Source organism: Molothrus ater, chromosome 3 (genome assembly GCF_012460135.2).
Source record: "Molothrus ater isolate BHLD 08-10-18 breed brown headed cowbird chromosome 3, BPBGC_Mater_1.1, whole genome shotgun sequence".
Lineage (NCBI taxonomy): Eukaryota > Metazoa > Chordata > Aves > Passeriformes > Icteridae > Molothrus > Molothrus ater.
This window is the reverse complement of record NC_050480.2, coordinates 42,015,750-42,035,521: the sequence shown is the minus strand read 5'-3', so window position 1 is coordinate 42,035,521 and position 19,772 is coordinate 42,015,750. Positions and strand designations below refer to the sequence as shown.

General features: G+C 43.2%; 1 protein-coding gene across 2 annotated transcripts; it reads right to left on the bottom strand.

The window, feature by feature from the left end:
* Positions 1-232: 232 nt before the first annotated feature.
* Positions 233-19,572, bottom strand: TAF5L (TATA-box binding protein associated factor 5 like). Of its 2 annotated transcripts, none has more exons than XM_036380325.2 (5): positions 19,458-19,572; positions 15,261-15,405; positions 10,558-10,662; positions 7,131-7,855; positions 233-2,175 (listed from the first exon to the last, which is right to left on the bottom strand). In XM_036380325.2, the coding sequence occupies exons 2-5, from the start codon at positions 15,400-15,402 to the stop codon at positions 1,378-1,380; spliced, it is 1,770 nt and encodes a 589-aa protein (XP_036236218.1). In that variant the 5' UTR covers positions 15,403-15,405; positions 19,458-19,572; the 3' UTR covers positions 233-1,377. The 2 variants fall into 2 exon arrangements, with proteins under 2 accessions (XP_036236218.1, XP_036236219.1); XM_036380326.2 differs by lacking the exon at positions 19,458-19,572 and adding an exon at positions 19,168-19,185.
* Positions 19,573-19,772: the final 200 nt, after the last annotated feature.

Here is a 19,772-nt window from a genome sequence, read left to right as displayed (position 1 = left end):
CATGATGTGTCCCATCAGCTCTGTGGAAAGCAAGCAGGGTGACATCAAAACAGCACCAAGTGAGCGAGACCACCAGATTCAGCCTCCAGGTGGGTCTGTCTCATGCAGTGTAGGGGAAGTTGCCCTCCTCTTCTCATACAAGTCAGAGTGAACTTCCCAGAAAGGGACCAAACAATTTTTATTTTTCTTTTTAAACTAAATGCTTTTAATAGAAAACAAAATACAAAATAACTCTTTCCAGAAAGCAGAAATATTTAATCTCTCCAAATGACAAACTAGAACGTGCTTTTTCTGCAGATCCTTGTAAATGCTGATGATTTATCTCACAAAATGTTCATGAAACTGGTATTGCAACATTTGAGAAAAATCCAACACTGGCAGAGCTGCCTCTGTGTACACACAATAATTTAGTAATACTATTTTTTCCCATGTCACTTTGTGTGTTTCTCCTCATCCCCCTCTCCCTAGACTGCCAACTTCTATTTAAGGAAATCTTTCTGTGAGGTGCAGTGGTGGGTTGCCATGCCCTGTTTCCATTAGGAGTCCAAACTTGGCTGTTTCCATTCTATGGTGCCCTCCCTCCAGACAAGGCAAGTTGTTCGTTATTCTTAAAGCCACCACTCTGTCCCCACTGTCCTCCCATCCTCAAAACACAGTGCAACCAGAGTCAGAAAATTTCCTAATTAATGGAACATAAATACACATAATCACAGCTAGTACCAGGAACCAAATCCAAACAACAATGCAGAGATGGGCCCCAACTGAGGTCAGATTTCCTTGCCCTTACTCAAAAAGAACAAGAGTATTTTCTACTTATTTAGTCAAAATATGCTGGAAGTGCTATAGGGAGCTGAAATATTTAGGACTACTATCACTGTAGAAAATACATAATGTCCTTTTAATAGAAGGGTCTTAAAAATGCTGGTCCTCTGCAATACCAGGAAAGCAAAAGCAAAACAAAACAAAAACCACTGGGCCAGTAGTTCTCCACACACTCAAGCCGAATTAACAGTAGATAAGATGTGCCCATCAATCAATGAAGGATATTTAAGTGCAGGTCACCAGCTTATCTGGTTGGCAGTTTCACTTGTCTGGGCCAGGCTTTCAGTTTCCTCAAGTTACTGGATTCACTCCCCTTTTTCCCATTCCTAAAAGTACAAAATTAGAATGTGTATGTATTTTCATCAATCCTCCTTTTTTTCCTTATTTTGTTCAACAGCACAGGCGTTTTTGTGACATCTTAAAGCATTTGCATCACTCTGAACGTGCCTTTCAAGGGGGCAGAGGAAGAGAAGTGTTTCACAGTCAGTAATCTCAGTTTGCAATGGACTCTGGCATACAAGACACCCACCCACTTCCCTAAGACAAAAAGCAAAATTAATGTTCCTGATTTTCTTGTGCAATTCCAGTCACTAGAAGAAGATTACAGGCCATAAACTGTACGCTCAGTACATTATTCATCTGTCCGGTATATACACCAACCAGTTCACTGGAAGACCCATCCGCAGGGGCATTGCAGTACGTGTTCCGAATGTCCCAGACCCGAACCGAATTGTCCATCGACGCCGAAGCAATTAAACTACTGTCAGGACTAAAAGTAAGGCTGGTTATATTGTCTGTGTGCCCCCTCAGTTCTTTGTAAAGAGTTCCTGATGCCAAGTCCCACAGCTTCAGCCGCTGGTCTTCACCTGCCGATGCCAGGTACTTACCGTTGGGGGAAAAGGCAAGTGCCAGCACGGGGCCCCGGTGCCCGGTGAAAAGCCGCACCGAGTTGCCCTGCTGGGTGCTCCACAGGCGCACGGTTTTGTCCGTGGAGCCCGTGGCTAAGTAGTTGGAATTGGGGTGGAACTTGATGCAGTCCACGTCTGCCAAATGGCCGGCGTATATTCGCAGCGGGTACGTCCGATCAAACGACCAGAGCCGGGCGGTGCGATCGTGGGAACCGCTGGCAAAGTACAGGCTGCAGGGGCTAATATCCAAATCCCAGACAGGATAGGCATGTCCTTGGTACAACACAGTGTTTGTAAAGCTTCCGAGGTCCCAGTACCTGATGGACATGTCCTCAGAACAAGATAAGAGTCCTGAACTGTCTGAAAGGAACCTCGTGCTATACACAGGTCCACAGTGTCCTCTCAGGATCTTCATTTCTGTGCCTGCGTTGTCATCCTCTTCCTCCTGGTCATGAAGAAGAAACAAGGAAGGAAAGCATGTTTATCTGTTCAACAAATATAAAAACCTCCACGAGGAAACCAGGAGGGTGTTAATACAGAAGGAGTTAGATTATTTACTTTATTTACTTTAGATGTGGCACAGTTTGTGCAACTCTGAGACACCAACATTGCTGGTACATTTGCTACAAGTGAATACTGACAGAGATGGTGAGATAAGACTTTAATTTTGGTAGCATTATGCTCAGTCCAGAAGGCATCGTAACCTGAGACTGCAGGCACAGAGGGGAAAAATATTTAATAACATTTTTCCTTTTGCTAAAATATGTTTTTAGCAAAACATATGCATAGTCTCTATCCACTCTACTACAGAAACATTTGGCTAAGATGTTGAAAGCAGATCTTGGCATCTACTCTTTTTGTGTGGTTATTGTTGGAAGTGAATCTCCCAGTAGAGGGAAACAATCACAGACGTCTTAAACAAAAGGCAGGAGATGGAAAGACAAAGCATATTTGACAAGCTGTCTGCTTAACCTTCTTTCTCAATCCTGCAAGTGAACAGAAATGCAGCAAGGCTCTAACATCTATTTCTACCTCCAAGCTCCATCAGGATGCTTTCACATCCTCACCCTCCAAGAACCACCTTCGAGAATAGCAAATGTATGCAGCTTATTTAGGCCAATGTATCTATTTTGGTGTAGAAGATGAACAATCACAAAAATGATGGCACTGGAAACCCTTCTATTCTGTTATTCTCCAATTCAAGTACCAGGGCAGTCAACCAGTAAAGACTTTTGTGTTTAAAGACTATTCAGCGAGCTGAGCTAAAGGAATCTCCTGATGGGTGGTAAGAGTCTCTAAAAGCCTACTCAGGTAGCACCTCTTGACACTCTAAGACTACAGACTACACAGGTTTCAACAGATCTCAGAAGTGTCCTTGCCTGACAAGCAGGGGTCTCACTGACAGTACAAGATAACCCTTGCTTGGGGTACAGCTGCGTAGTAGCCTGAGACTAGCCTTCCTCAGGGCTGTCAGGAAGACACTTTTCCTCAGTACTGAATCAGTAACACTCATTCACAGACAATCTCTGCACATCAAATTCAACACAACATCCTTTTGTTTGTGAGCAGCCCCTTTATCATTTATCATCTTGAACTGGCCCATTTCCTGCAGAAGGAGCACTTCCTGCCCTGAGAGGAAACCCAATTCCCCAGGGCTGCTGGCCTGTTGACAACCAGCAGAAGTCAGAGCAGCAGAAGTCAGTGTGTTGTAAGCAGCTCTCTATCTCCCACACCCCCACCCCAGACCTCAGGACCCACAGACAGTTCGGCTTCAGACTTAGCAATAGCCCAGAAAATTCATGCTGTAGGTGAGCAAACTCTGACTTGGCCATCTCCTTGCCTTTCTCCATCTCAACAGTGGTATGTAGTAGGAAGCAAGCCATCTTTAGCAATGCTGCTTCTCCTCAGAGTCAGTGCCCATGGGAGTGTTATGGTGGGGCTGGAAGCCAACTTCCTCTCTGCTATGGAGGTGAGGCAGAGAGAAACTGCAGGCTCTGGCATGCAAAGCACCATTCTTATTCAAATTGCTTTTCTACCTCAGATAGAGCATGGCTTACTGGAATCTACAGCATCTCTAGGCTGTGTTGCCACATTAAAGGAGAATGGCTGATATCTGCAGCATTTTGTACTATTTAATTATGACCTTAAGATTCCTGATGAGTTACCAGTGGAAGCCCATTCAAGCTGCCTGTATTGTACTACAGTTTCTGCAAATTTTGCAAGTCCAGGTATTTAATTCTGTGCATTCAAATACAAGGCTACATAGGCTGTCTGCAAGCACCTCTCTTCCCTCCTTGTATTACTGTACCAGGAGACTTGACAACACCTTCTGCAGCATTGAAACTCATACTCCTATATGGTCACAGGTAGCAAATCTTATCTTTCTGTTTGACACCCACTTAGCACAACTGCACACTCCTGTCACAGCTCACTGAAAACAGTACATCTATAATGCTTCTGAGTCACCACATTTTTCAGCTTCCTCCCTATCCAAGTTAGTCTGCTGACCAGATTAGCAAGGCAGCTGCAAGTGCAGCCACCAAGCCTCAAAAAGCAACAATGATAGCCTCAAAGAGAAACAAACCATAAGCTCACATTCCTCCCCTTTTTTTTTCTAACCAGTAACAGGTTTTCCTGGGTGTCAATCTCTCTCATCCTGCAGTGCTCTAAAGATGCCAAAAGGAAGACCTCATATCTGCCTATAGCAGAGATGCCCTAGCAGGGAACGATGAAGAAGGATGGCACACTTGGCAGGACATTTTTTACTGCTACTTCCAGAATTCCCTCCTATCTGCCATCAAGCAAGCATCATCCCCACTCATTATCACTTGAAGGACCACTGCCACTTAAAAGCAGAACCTTAGAAGCAGAGCTAAATGGGGTCAAGCCTTAGTCTTCACAGGATTTAAAGGCTGGCACTGTTGTGGCTTGGAACAGAGCATTATTTTCCGATGCTGATTTATGTAGTACCAGCAATGAGCATGGTAAAATTGCAAAGAGACAAACAATACTTTCATTTGTACAGCTACAAAACTCAATTTTTATACTGGACCCAAAGTAAGAGAGACTATAAAGTGGCATTTGTGAGATGCTACTATAAAGAAAACAGAATTACTGTATTCCAAAATAATAAGCCTCTCTTATTTGCAAGAAGCAAGACTACACTAGTGAAGTACACTGCAGCACGACACTGAGCAAAATTTAGTAAAACTACACCTAGAAGATGATTTTGACCTTGGTGACTTGCTAAGTCTCACCTTGGTTTACATATATATATATATATATATACACACACTCCTTCACAAGTAGAATTAATAAACCCAACAGAGTAGCTTTAGTGCTACCCTGAACAACATCCACTGAAACTAGCATGATTTTAGACCTTTGTGACTGCATAAAAGGAAGGATCTGTTTCCTTGCAGAAAATAAAAAACTAGGCTGAAGACTACTTATTTAATGCATTACTATTTAAATACATTATCCAAAGCTAATTATACAACACAGAAATCAACCAAACCAAATTTTAACATCCTCACAAGTTATTCCATAGAACTCACAGAAGTAATGTCAAAGAGCATTCAGAATTTTTGTTCTTTGTCAAAGTCTGAATCAGCTTTATCCCTGTGAATTGCTACTGATCAGACTGCAGTGACAATCTGAAATACAGCCCCTGCTCACACTGAGCTGGCGCCCAGTCAAGGTAGTCTGGTTGGTCTTGGTATCTTTGGCTTCCTCTCCCATGGCACCAAAGCAATTGCTGGCCTGTTCCCACCTGCAATGCTGTGGGTGCCTGTGTATTTCCACTTAGGGCTACTAGATAACTGAATTTATTTCCTTGTAGTCAAGGGGCTTTCATTTGCATTTGGTAACCAAGTTTGTGTTGAGGCTGGTATTGGTATCCTCTGTGAACTCCTGCTCAGGTGACTATTTGTTTTGTCAGTGGTGAAAATTATTCAGGGCAATGATGACTTTGATCTGTGCTGGTTTTTGACCAGTTTTTTGCTTCAGACCTGTGCAAAAAACATCAAATAGTCACCAAAAGCTATTTGCATTCAGGATTCCATGAATTCCAGGATACCATGGCTCTCTCTTAATACATGTACAATAAGCAAGTCTATGACTACATGCCAAAAAAAGCTAATACACACACTCCTGATAGCCTGACAATATCTCACTTTTCCACAGTCCAGAGCCAAAGAAGGTGACCTGCTGATTTACCAAATTTTCCTCTGTTGCAGGTGCTGACATTTGGCTTCTATGATGGGCAATACACAGTCACATGCCCTATGAACTCTTGCAGTTTACAAGGAAAACGAGTCCATAATTCTATTTTGGGCTAGTCTGACCCACTTACCTGCTCACTCTGCAAAAAGGGTTAAGCTGGGAAACAGTGAACATGCTGCTGTGATGTCTCACCTTGATGCTTGCCTCTTTTCTCAAGCCTGTTTAACAAAGCAATCCCTAATCACAGATCCCTAAATACATCAAGCTCTCAGCACTCTTCCAAAATAAATAGAACCTTGCCATTAAGTATTTTTTAGAAGAAAAAACAGTGGAAAAAAGGGTGTCTCTCCTGCTAAACACTCAACACAAGAACAAATGAGTTAGTTTTTTTTTAAGGAGAAGGGTGATTAAACAACAGAAGAATCAAAATTTTGATCTCTAACCAGATATAAGTTGCTACTTGTGGAGAGGGAAGGAAAGGTGTGACTAGAAAGGGAAAAAGAAAAAAAAAAGTCAAGTAGAAGATGCCACCTGGCACTGCGTGTGAAGTAACGGTACACACATCCCTGTCCTTGTCTCCAGCATTCTGGACTAGAAAACCTCAGAAGTTTCTACACTTCAGATTCCTTAACAAAGACATTTTGCATAATTTTTCCATACCTCTTGACCTCTGGTAAATTAAGGTGACACCTGAAATACAGTTTTGCACATAGGCATCTGATCAGACTTCTTTAGCTCTTTTCCTTACTGTGTCTATATTTTCCTCTTCCTGTGCATCTGCCCCTTCTCTCCACCATTCTGCCTGGCTTTCCTGAGCTACTTTTCATCCCAAAGAAGGCTCCATGCTTCTCAGGGAAGAGAGCCTACTCCTTTCACCTGTCCTTTCTGGGTTGCCTGTCTACTGTCATCTGTTCAAGGACAGCTGGAGGAGGGAGACCAGCACCCAGGACTAACAAACTATGACCTAAGCACAGACTGATTGCGCCTCAGTTTACCACTAACAACCACTGCAGGGAAGAACAAGGATGACAGGAGGTTATCAAATCTGTGCATCAAGGCAGGCAGGTTGTGCAATAGCCTCAGAGTTCCCTAAGACATGACTACATACTCAACAATCCATTTTCAAAGCAGGCCAGTAGAAGGGGAAGAAGGGGGGGGAAAAAAGGGTATCCAAACCTCCTCATCCAGGATGTCACAAGCCAAACGGATGCGGGACACATCAACAAGGTGGGGCTCAGATTTCAACTTCCTGGAGCGCAGGCTCCACAGCTTCACACATGAATTATCGAACCCAGCAGCGAGCAGCTTGCTATTTGGTGAAATCTCTGCAGTGTTCAGCAACTGCTCCGTGTTATAGAAGGCATAGAAACAGATGGTGGTTAAGGAAGGGGGCCCGTCCTTGACACGTTTAATGCTGTCCTGCAGTAAATCCAGCGCTGCCTCATTCTGCAGAATGGACGCTGGCACGTCGCTGGGTTCCAGGCCGTTGCTCTCGCTGCGTGAGGAGCTCCCACCGGCATAGAGCTGGTAGTCAGTCCTCTTGGCAGGCTGCACATCCAGGTGAATGTGCAAGGTCAGGACTTCGCACAGGGCGTTGTTGTTGTCACTTTGGAGGTAGCGAAGAAGGTAGTTGTAGCTGTCCTCTTGAAGGCGGATGACGTATTTGTTGTCCAGAAAAGCCCGGAGCTTCAAGTTGGACAGGATATCTTGAATAGTCATGGTAGTCTGCAACTGTTCAACGATATCCTTCTGGCTGGCATTCTGCAAGAACATGCCATGGAAGCGGCTGTAAAAACTGTCCACTGTGCTTTTTAGGCCATTCTGGACCATGTTCAGATGGAGGTAGACGAAGAGGGGATATAGAAGAGGCATCACTTCATGGCTGTGCTGAGAATCTGAATCTATATTATAAAAACAACAACAAACTTTGAGTGACTTTTCAAACCGCCTCCTACTGGGAAAAAAACAGAGCAAGGACGACTACTGGGAAAGCCCTGACAGTGACATCGGAAAGCAAGCGAGAAAGAGACATTTGTTGGCACATCTAAGCAAACTTCTGTCACCTAAAAGAGGTACAATAGAGATTGCCACATCAGTGAGGTACCTTGTCAGAACAAAATGCAGATATTTCAAAACCCTTTTCAGGTGTGGGACAACTAATAATATACCACCTCATAAATACATGATAGTTGAATTTTTCCATTTATTTCAAAAGAAAAAGTATGCTCTTTGTACCCTTTTTTGGTTGTGATAAATGAACTTTAAAATGTATTAATTATATTTAAAAGAGTATTTTATGTGTTTAAGCCAAAATTATTTACCTAGCTTGTCTGACCTGAGCTTTTTTTCCCCTCTCAGCTTCAGTAAAACGTGAGTGTGGTGCTTTGGACGGAACTGATTTGTCTTCAGGGGAAAGGAAGCTACAGTTTCCAAAATGTACTGCAATATGCTGTGCTCCTGTTTTATTTCTGTGCCTGCTCATCTACATGCTTTTCTCTCTCTGCCAAGGCAAATCCCAGCAGTAATTCCTAGTACACAGTGTAACAAACCCCGATTAGGCTGTGCTGTACCTTGCAGAGGCTGATCTGTGCAACAGCTCCACCCCTCCTTCCCCAGCTTCTCTGGGGCTGTTTGCCAGCTGCAGGGAGCTGTGACGAGCGGAGCCTGCCGAACACCATAGCAACAAACAGGGCCACAACGACTTACTACCACAGGACCAAATGGTCCGAATTACTGGAAAACAAATAGGCACTGCTGATCCTCAAACACTTGCTGATCCTCAAAATGCAAAAAGCAGTGCTGCTTTTCAACATGCTCTTCCTCCTGCCACTCACCAACGCATGATCTCTTTTTTCCCTTTCCATTAGGTAATTTTTCCTTTGTGTTGAGCACTCTTCCAGACTTTCTCTAGTCCATACTGTGTCTCTGTCTCATTTCTACAGGAGTAACTACAGAGTATGCATGGAGTGCAGTGTATGCATACATATTTGCATACTTGAGCATCACTCTTCTTCCTGTCCCACTGAAACTGGGCCAAAGCCAGTGAAAACAGTGGTCTGCATGTAAAAGCTCTAAGCAGTCAGCAGGTCTTTTTTCTCCAGGTGCACTAGCCCAAAAATGAAACAAGAGGAAGGACCTCACTTTGCAGTAGGGGAAAAAGGGAAGAGATGGGAAGTTGGCAGAAAGAGGAACAAAGAAAATGTTCCCTAGGAACATATGAAGAGGTTACAGGAGCTGGGTCTGTGTAGCCTGAAGAATAAGGGGGCATTCAACTGCTTGCCTTCAGTACCCAGTAGGACATTATAGAGGAAAAGGAGCCAGCTCTTCTCAGGTGCTCAATGGAAGGAAAACAGGCAAGCTGCTGCAAGGGAAATTCTCACTGAATTGCAGCAGGGCCCCAGAGATGCACAGCAATCTCTGAGCAACCTGATCAAACACCCATCTTGCCCTGCTTTGAACAGGTGGTTGAACTAGAGACTACTTAGTTAAGTTACTCCGTGTCACTAATCCCCTGCCCACTCCTCAGTGGGGCAGGCATCACAGAAATGGGAAGAGCCCTGCTGTGCCTTGTGGCTGGTTGGCAAGCTACTCCCTTGAACAAACAGAGGTAGTTCATCTGTGTAAGATATCAAACTAGAGCAAGAGGGACAAAAAAGATGAAAGCAGTCAACCTGAATACCAAAACCTATCACTTCATCAAGCATTAAGCAAGCACTTCACTAAGCACTGAACAGAGCTATCATACTTCTAAAAATCTATCAAACCATAAGGATTTACTTCAAATACAAAAGTGCTAAGGTATTGAACTGCTGTAGATGACAAGACTCCAATAATTCATTATTTTCTGCCTTTGCCTTCCTGCTCCCTTCCTTTCCAAAACCATCAGAAATAATAATCTCGATGTTATGCACACCGGGATCAAATCCCTACACTGGACAAATACTGTGCGACATCATCCTTGGTACTATTCTTTAAAAATTCTGTCTGCTTTCTTCTCCCCATGTTGGGGGCTTATAGAAGAAATAACGACATTCCCATGAGTACTTGTTAAAAAAAAATTATAGAATAATTATAAAAAATTTAAATAATTGACTTCTGCATCATTATGGAGTAAGAATTTTTTTACTTTGCGGTATTGCTCCAGTCTCAAAGTCAGTACATCACCCTGCAACAAGTACAGCTAAATTTATGGGAAGAAATTCTCCCTTAGAAATCCAGACCATCATAAAAACAAGCCAATTACGGATAAAATTAAAAACCTTAAACTAGAATACAACAGAGAACTACAGTCTTTTCTCAGTTACTTGACTTTCACATAAAACACTGATTTTCTTTCCTGTCCTATGTAAGTATGATGTTGTCTAGATGAGCTACAAAGGGCAAATGCTTGAACAAGAAAGGGCAAAGAGCCAGCCATCTACAAAACTTAAAGCTATTCAGCACACAGAAAACAACCAAAAAAAGAAAAATTAAATATTTCTATTTTAACAGAAACCTCAAAACTAGAAATCAAAACATTGTTAGAGACATGATTTCAAATTTTACTATATTGCCCTTTACTCATTTCCATGACAAAATAGTCAGTCCGTGTTTTTTGATTTACCTGTCAGAAAATTGCGTAATCGTCCAAACTGTACTTCATATTGCTGGGGCTCTGCTAGGCAGGGAGCTGCAGACACGACGTTGGCACAACCAGACTCAGACTGGACTGTGAAATAAAAAAAGCAAAACATATATAAGGATTTAAGGATTTTTACATATATGTGTCTGAAAACAAAGCTTCTCATAAAATCCAAGGTATGCAGCCACTCAGATGACATTTCATCTTTAAAACCATTGAGGTATGACATAGTCCAAAGCATCTAAACATGGCATTAACCACCTAGACAGATAATGAAGGAGAAAATACGCTGAAAGCTAAAGCCCACCCTAAAAATCTCAGCAACTCACCTGCTCCACCCAGAACACAATTTCAAGTTTTCAAACACAACCTTAAATTCCCAAGAAGTTCAGTGTAACAACCATCAGAGACCCCTTAGAAGTTTTACAACTGTGGTTTTACAACTTTACACTCAGAAAATATGAGGAAAGCAAGATACAACTTTCTCCGAAGTATAGTTTCTTTTCAGTGAGTCCCACCAACCATCATGAACAGGTCTAAAGTGACACTACTTCAGATTCTTGTCCCGGTCATTATAATTTACAACAAATTATTATCATTTATTAAGTCTCACAGAGGTGGTGGAGAAAACACTGAACGTCTAAGCAAACACTTTGTAATTTTTAACCAAAATCTTCCTTCCTCCCTGAGGATTTGAGGTTAAGGGGTAGCTGACAACTGACCACAAACCCAGTTGTTAAGGTCTCCTCAGATCATGTTAAACTCTTTTTCAGAAAAAGATTTTGGAAAAAGCAGTTCTGAACTGTTTAGGAAGGGAACTGGCTTCTCCTTCTCTGGCACCAAACCTCCGCTGTTCTGCTAATGGCCTGGAATCCACAGGAGACTTTGTGCAAGTTTACAGACATGCATCAAGAAACCCCAGGCACATGTAAATGCCAGTGATTAGGAACCCAAGTTTTGCTGTTCTAAATAGAGCACAAGAGGGCAAGGAGTTTCACTATTTCCCTTTCAGTTTTTTTTCTTCAAATCGTAACTCTTGTTCCCTCCAAACCCCCTATTTTTATTACTTTCACTTCAACTTATTTTGGTCCTCCTTGCCCTGCACCACTTTCCATCCTCTGCTTTTCTACTCCTGATTGACTGGGGGGCTTTTTGTTCCAGCATTTGGCTCATGCACAGAGGCACAAGTCTGACAACCTTGGAAGTCTATAAACAACATTATCAAATGTTCACACGCTGAAGAGAGATAGGCCAGACTCCAGCTCATCTCAATGCCTCTTATTAGAAAGAGATCAGCACATGGTACACAGGCAGCCTGCCGCTATTCTTCCCCCGCTCCTCTCTCTCTTTCTCTCTGGTAAGACACAGGTTTACCTTCCTTCAGCTTATGTAAATACAGGAGATATGTTTGGCAAGCTGAATTCAGCTCTTTAAACAGAGAGATGGGCTGAGCTCATCATCCTCTCTTGAGGAAAAAAAAAATCAAAACAAAACCAGATTCCAGCACCAATACGATATCATCTCTTAAATCAGTTCAGATATAAACTAATATAACTCGCTGAAAGGCACAGCTACACTGAGCTTTCTACAGCCTGGGTGCTTCAGAAACTCAAAGATGGTAAGAACTCCACATTCACATACTGGTACTACTCAATACCTAAAGTAAAAAGCTCTGCTATTTGGATGTAAAATTGAATATAATCAATATTCAGCACAAGAAAGTAAACTGCACGTATGCACACATAGTAACTCTAGAATACTTAGTGACAGTTTCCCGTGTCACCCATACAACTCTTTGTAAAAGCTAAGAAATACAGAAATATGAGGGCCTGTCTCTTATGCTGTCTATCACAGGATTACATGCAACAGTCAAGTCTTCATAAAGATCTGGTGGCCTCATTTCTGCAGGAATGGCAATGGCCTTGTTCATGCTATGCAAGCACAACTCATTGGCCCAGACTTTCTAAGGTATTTTCTCCAGGGCACAACTTTCTCTGCATAAGCAACTTAATTCCAAAATTAAGGTGTACTTCATGCTTCAGAAGGTGGAGTATCATCTTTGTCTACCTGTCCTGAAACAGTCTGACTGGGCAACCATCATGGCCTATTCTTTCAGTAAACAATGCTCAAGCTCATTCCCGTCCAGCAAATGCTAAATGAACCCTACATACCAGAAAGTTCTAACAAATTCTAATTCTTTGCCTTCCCAAAACCTTAAACCAATGAGAACTGCAAAAAGGATCAAGAAGTCAACTGATTCCAAAACAAGAGTGAAATTTCATGCACTGGTAGAAATAAAACACTGGCTGTATCTTTCTCATATGTTAATAAACCTACCACAGTTTCTTTTCCACCTTCCCCAGTGGTCATAAGAACATCTATTGGAAATATCTGCTCCTCCACATCCAGTAAGTGCGGCCAGCTATGCAACCTGACAGGAAATTCAAAGGAGCTCACTCCTAACTCAGGGATATGGGCAGTACCCTCCTGGTCTTGTGTGTTAGCTACCAGCAGGATTGCTTCCAGCTAACAAATGTGAGACTACTGTAAATGTTGTGTAACAGCAACTGATTCCTATTTTGGGTGAGTATGATGATGTATAATTGTACATTATTTCAGATACTCATATGTGCTAACAGTGCTATGGGCACTATTATGGGCACTATTATGGGCACTATTACGTTCCTTGGTCACTCACTCTGTCCTCAGATATTGTTCTTGTTTTCTAGAGAAATATTGGGATAATCACAAGGAAGCTCTGTGCTATATTTTACTGCAGATATAATCAGACAGAATTCTAGATAATCTCATCTGGGCTCCCTCACCCACAGAAAAGGTTGCACCAGATCATATTCCGAGGTCCCCTCCAAGTCTCCCATTACACAGGCTAGTTAATTTAAAAGTCAAACAATAGAGCTGAACGTAAAAAACAAGGTGAGCTTTGCTAAGGAAAAAGCAAAAACATCTTCAGAAAAACACGTTTGATCACTTTCCCCAAAATAAAGCACTGCAGGCTTTGCAATCTGCTCAGTTTTTACTCCGTTTGCAAAACTAAGATGACTGCAGCAGAAAGTATTTTCAGCATCTGTTGTCAGATTAAGTAACAAGCTTGGGTTTATACTTTTACAGACATTTTTCTAACAGTCACTGCTGGAACTGCAGCATGCTCACTGACAGCTCACTGCAAGCACATCTGACAAGAAGTAGTAAGCAGCTGAACACATGAGAGCAGCCCATTTTCAGTTCTAATGAAAACTGATGACTAAATTCTCAATGACCATCTACAAAAACCATGCACTGGCAAGAGGATACAGACTAACATGAAATTCAGTAATAATATTTTGTGGAATATTTATTTTTTCAGTAAAAAAGGCAAAATGTAAACACACACTCATTCACACTCTTTATTGATTTTTTTTTATGAGGCCATGCAAAGGGCTTGTAATCCAGTTCATCTCCACTACTTCAGACACTTCTGTGTCCTCCTGATATGGCTGGTATCACATTCTGAGCATGTTTTGACACTGACCTTTCTACCCAGTTCTCACAAAAAAATCTCCCACTGAAAAACAATTCAGCAGTTTACTTTGGTTTCATTCTTTCCCCATCTTTCCCAGTACTTTTTCAGAGATTGCAATAAACTTCTGATAGGCCGAAAAAAGCAAGGAAATGAAAAGTACTAAGTGTAAAGGTAAGAAAAAGTACCAAGATGTAAAGGTAAGAAAAAGTACTAAGATGTAAAGGTAAGGATTACCTTTAGAGTATGTTACCATAGTATTTTATCTGTTCCTGCATCCAGCCTTATCTAACCACAAACACAGTTAAATAGCTACTAATATTTTGTCAAATTAAGTCACATTACAAGTAACTCCACCACTTGATCTCCTTTGTCTGAGATACTGTCATAATCTAGGCAGTTTCATTGAGAGAAAAAAATTTCTCCTTGCTTTTTTACCCAAAATGTCAGCCCAGTATTTTCTATTACTTTCACAAGTAAATTTAATCTCTATAATGTCCACATAGCTTTCATCTTTTCAATACTTCTATGTGCTCAAGCAGCAGCAGAGTTTGTTGAAACAAAAATTATAATTACAATGACAACTGTCACAGACACAATTTGGAAAGCAAGCAGTGTGGCAGGATTCAGAAGTCTTTAAGAAAGAGAAGGAAGTTTATCTCCCTCCATGCCTTTTCTCATCCACTGAAGGTTTTGGGTTTTTTCCCCAAATGACAAGAGCAGACCTCTCATAACTACAAAGCTGACCATGCCAGAAAAAGACCCAGCCTTATCACTTTAATTTCACATGATATAACTCTGCTGGAGTACAAAGGTACAAAAGAATTTCCTGCTTCTACTTCCTTTCTCATCTAGGTTCTTCTCCCTTCCATTCCAAAGCACCACTACTCACCAGACTTCACATTATTTGAGATAAAACATATGTATTTTCCATTACCCTCACATGGCATTTAAGCCTGATGTTTCACTGACTATGAACGTCACCTTGTTACACTTCCACCCACATTTTCATTCTTCCAAAGTTCATAATTCACACCAACTTAACAGTGAGAAATTTCTTAATTTTAAAAGGAGAAATGTCCACATGTGCAGACAAATTCATACAGCTGCCAGCACACGTGCTCACAACTCTGCCAAGAAGTAGTCATGGAAAATACGGTAGGATTACCTGTGAGATTAGCTGCCATCTCTTCAGCAGTCTGACACAGCCTCAGCCCTTGTTTTAGGGGACCTTCCGAGTCCACATACTGACGGCGCTTGAGGTAGCAGGACACTGCCATCTGAATCTGCTCTGTGCGTACGCGTTTCATGACCTCAAAAGGAAAGAAAGAGGTGATGAGACTCTTACAGGGCAGCCTGAGATCAACTTAGCCTGCAGCTGCATTGATACTGATAGAAAACAAACATCATTTTGTTGCCGAGGTATGAAACTGAACCCTCAGGGATTTGCCTCTCAGTACTATGGCCCAGACATTTTGTAGATCCCTGAAAATATTTTGCTGCCTAATTTTACTGATTTCACAGAGGAATAAAAAATAGTTTTGAGGATTCTGGACTAAAACACAATGGTGAACTAAAGCATTTTAGTTAAAAACAGCTCATAAAAAGGGAATATCTCTCCTCCTTGAGTTTTGACAGCAACAGTTTGAGTAATCATCAGTCATTTTCTGGTTCCTCTGCTTGACCAACCAACAAAGAAAACTCTAGAATATTCAGTGGAATGAGAAATTAACATACAAAGATGGAAATTTTGGAAACATAATGCTTTATATAGCAAATCTGTTTGGAGAGTCCAAGAAGCAAAAGCTTATTGGTGGAACTTAAAGGTTACTGCCAGACTTCTGGCACTTCACTCAGATGGTCCCCAGGAAAAAAAAGAGGGAAATTAAAAGCAGAGCCTTCTTTATCACCTCCCTTGATGTATCCAGGCTTCCCTCTTACAAAAATTTGAAACAGAAATCATCTTTTGAAGGTTTTTTTAAAATATACATTTAGGAACCCGTCCTCACAAACACCACTTGGAAGTACCTCAAAATCAAAATGAGCCCAAGGCTACCTTTTAGCCCCTGGCTTGTAATAAAGGAACCTCAGTAAGATGAATGCTACAGCTCCCTTGCTATTTGGGTAATCGCTGACTGCACCAATCCTTCACAACAGCCATTGACTTTACACACAAGTTTAGATAACCTGAAAGGCTTGAAATAAAGCACAGCTAAACCACAGGGGTTTCTTCCTATCACCACACCAGGTAAAGCCTGCCTGGAGATAGTTCACTACCAATGACATGAATGTTTCATGAGTGCTAGTGCTTCCTGGTTTGAGCAGCTAAATCTGATGAAACTCAGCTTCTCTGAGAGAGACAAGGATGCCCTTCCTCCTTTTGTAAGAACTATTATTTCTACCAAAAGGACAGCTTTAAAAATACAAATGAGTTTTTTCTAATACCCATGCACATTTTAGTGCTTATTCCACTTATTAGAAAAATAACCCTTCTGTGAAGTTAGGTACAAGTGGATGAGGATGCAAGGTTTCGGCAATAGTTCACCTTCAACAGATATGTGGAATTGCAAATCTACATGCTTGGGTGAAAACCTTAAAAAGATTCCCATTTGTTCCCACAGGTTAAGTAACTGTTGAGCGTGGGGAAGGGGCATCAACAGGTGGGAGTTATCAAAGCATTTTCAGATAGACCCATTAAAATAAAATTTTTCAACACCTTCTTTCACTCCAAAAGCAAACTTCCTTTTCATCTTCCTGCAATTAAAGAAGTTATATCTGAGACACTGTCTCAAGTGTAACACTTCTGCTGCACAAAACTGTAGGAAAGACAGAACTCTTATCAAGACCACCAAGTAGAGTGGACCCAAGGATGGACCAGCAATGTAGCACTGTCCTAAAAACACCCTTTAACTAAGCTTCACAAGGTACTGTTACCATTCTGCATTTCAGCCAGCTGCATGGACTGCACGTGCAAGTGATTTGCCCAGGTCCACACCGAGGCATTTATGCAATCTGTACAGTTTCTTGCTCCTCTACGCACTCCCCCCTGCAGTCACAGTAGGGGATGTTAGCAGCATCTCAAGGAGATTTTTTTTCCCTACTCCCAGGTGACACAACAGGAACTTCCTTAAGGAAATGTGTCTTCATCAAGAAACACCCATTAGCATGAGAAACAGCAGTCACCCATACTCTAATTTCAGCTCTTTGCTTCTTCCTTCACTTTGCCTTTATACTTCATACTCAGCATTACAAAGAATAATGTCACCAAGGCAGGAAAAGCATTCAGGAAAAGTGCAAGAGCAAAACCAACACTCCTACAAATATTCTTTATTGAGCCTTTTATCAAAATTAGAGTGTATCATAAAATAAACATATGCTCCCAAAATGCTGTCAGCCTCGTTCAAGATTGAAGCCACACCAATTTACAAAAGGTCAATGATGCAGAATTTAAAGGCATAAAAGGACAAGCCTGCCATTTTTAACTTCCAATCAATTTTAAAATTCTAGCTTTCATAACTGAGGATAATCTCCAAAATATGTAACAAACTGAAAGCATATAGAGTTCCCTGTTCACAAAATGCATAAAGCTTGAAACAATTGTTCAGAAGTCCCAGCTGTCTCATTTTCCTCGAGCCGTCAAAGAGAATAATAAATACTAATGCTCCTAACTAATTTTACTGATAAGAAAATATTTAAGGAAAGAGAGAGGAAAGATCACATTGTGAGAATGCAGAGCTACAATGCAGCATTTTCTGCAGTGTTCCAAACTGGAGCACTGAAAAAAGGTTAAGGTAATTTTTTTTGAGGAACCAAAGCTACTGAAAAAAAACCAGAGCAGAGGCTAATAAAACAAAACACATTGCAAATTCCTCCTTCCTGGAAAAGCTGGAAGTTAGCTGTGAACTAAGCATTGGGCCAAGGAAATTATTTTCCCGCCTATGCTACATTTCAGGTACAGGTTTAGGCAGATTCCACGGCCTTGAAATAATCCCAGTACAGACACACTAAAAAGAACTTAAAAACTAGCACTGGAAACACAGCTTTTAAAGACTCTGTATTCCTGTCCTGACACTGGGAAACAGTCTCTTTCTTCCAACAGACTGAGGAAAGACCTGTGAGCATCTGAGAGCTAAGTTAAAAAACACCCAACCCCCAAACTAATAAAAGCATAAAACAAAAGCATTTTTTGAATATTCTCTAATAAAAACTCTGTCTCAGGCCTCAGCTGTGGACAGCAAAAAACAATCTTTTATGCCTTTATCACTGCAGGTGAAATGTGGGGCCTACCAACAATAACAGGTCTCAATTTTTAATTTTGTGACATTAGGATAATCTGAAATTTACAAAATTTCAGAGTAAACGAGATAAGGATAAACTGATATGGAGATAACCATGAACTAAGAGCCAAGGGATGTCGCACATGCAGCAGCTGCAATTCACAAAAACAGGCAAGTAAACATGACAAGTTGACTTGGAGAGCATGGTGGTGGTGCAAAATAGGAAAACAGCATAGCAGGAACTACGGAGAAGGCTTTTGCCTGAGCAGTGGCATTCATGTGAAGAGGCAGAGAGGGAACAGCTGTGATTTTAAAAGAGCATGAATCCATTTGCATTTGGACCTGAGATCTGGCTCACCATCCACGAATGACGCTTTGCCAATTCCACATTGTTTCCCCCCGACCCCCCCGCGGCCCCAAGTCGGTGCCAAGCAGCGCTTCACCGACGTCCTCGGCGGGACCTGCGGGACACGCTTTCCTCCAACCCCCTTCACACCACCTCGGCTCGGGCTCTGCCACCGCCGGGCCCTTCCTGGGCCGAGCGGAGCCGCGGGACCCGGCACTGCCGGCCTGCGGGCCCTGCCGGGGTCACCGGGGCCGGGAGCCCTGCGGGGCCCCGCGCCCGTCCTGGGGCTGCTCCGCGGGCCGAAGGGCGCTCGCTGAAGGGACGCCAAAGTTAAAGCCTTCTCCTGTCAATATTAAAAAAAAAAAAAAAGAAAAGAAAAGAAAAAGAAGGAAAAAAAAAAGAAAAGGGAAGAGAGATGGCGCGATAAGAAGACGCTTATTAAACCCACGCACTTTCCAAAGGAAAGAAGGATATCACGACCAGAGGCCCCCCCGCGACCTCCGGGCGCAGGGCACGCGCCTGGCCCGTCCGCAGCCGGGGCTGCCCCAGGGCCGCGCCCGTGCCCGAGGTGCCCCCGCCGGCCTGCCGGGAGCTGCCGGGAGCCGCCGGCCGCGCCGGGCCTGCGGGCCTCCGCCACGAGGCGGCCCGCGGGACGCCCGGGCCCTGCTCCCGCCGCCGGCCCCGCCCCTCGCGCCCCCCCGTGCAGGCCCCAGGCCGCGGCCCCGGGCCGGTCCCCACTCACTGAGCATCGCAGGCGGCTGGAGGCGGCGGGAGGCAGGCGGGGGCCGGCGCGGCCGGGGGGCGCTGTCACTGCACCCAGCGGAGCCGGGCGCTGCTGGCGGGCGCGCCGCCGCTGCCGCCTCCCCTGCGGGCCGGTGCCGGTGGCGCGGCCGGTGCTGCCCGGGGCCCGGCGGGCGGCGGCGGCCGCTCCATGGCCCGGCTGACACACGCCGGGGCGGGAGCGGGGCCGGGGCCGCGCAAGCGCCCTCTGGCCGCCAATGGGCGCGGGCTCGCCCCAGCGCGCCGCCTCCCGGGCTCGGCGCTCGGCTGGCGCGGC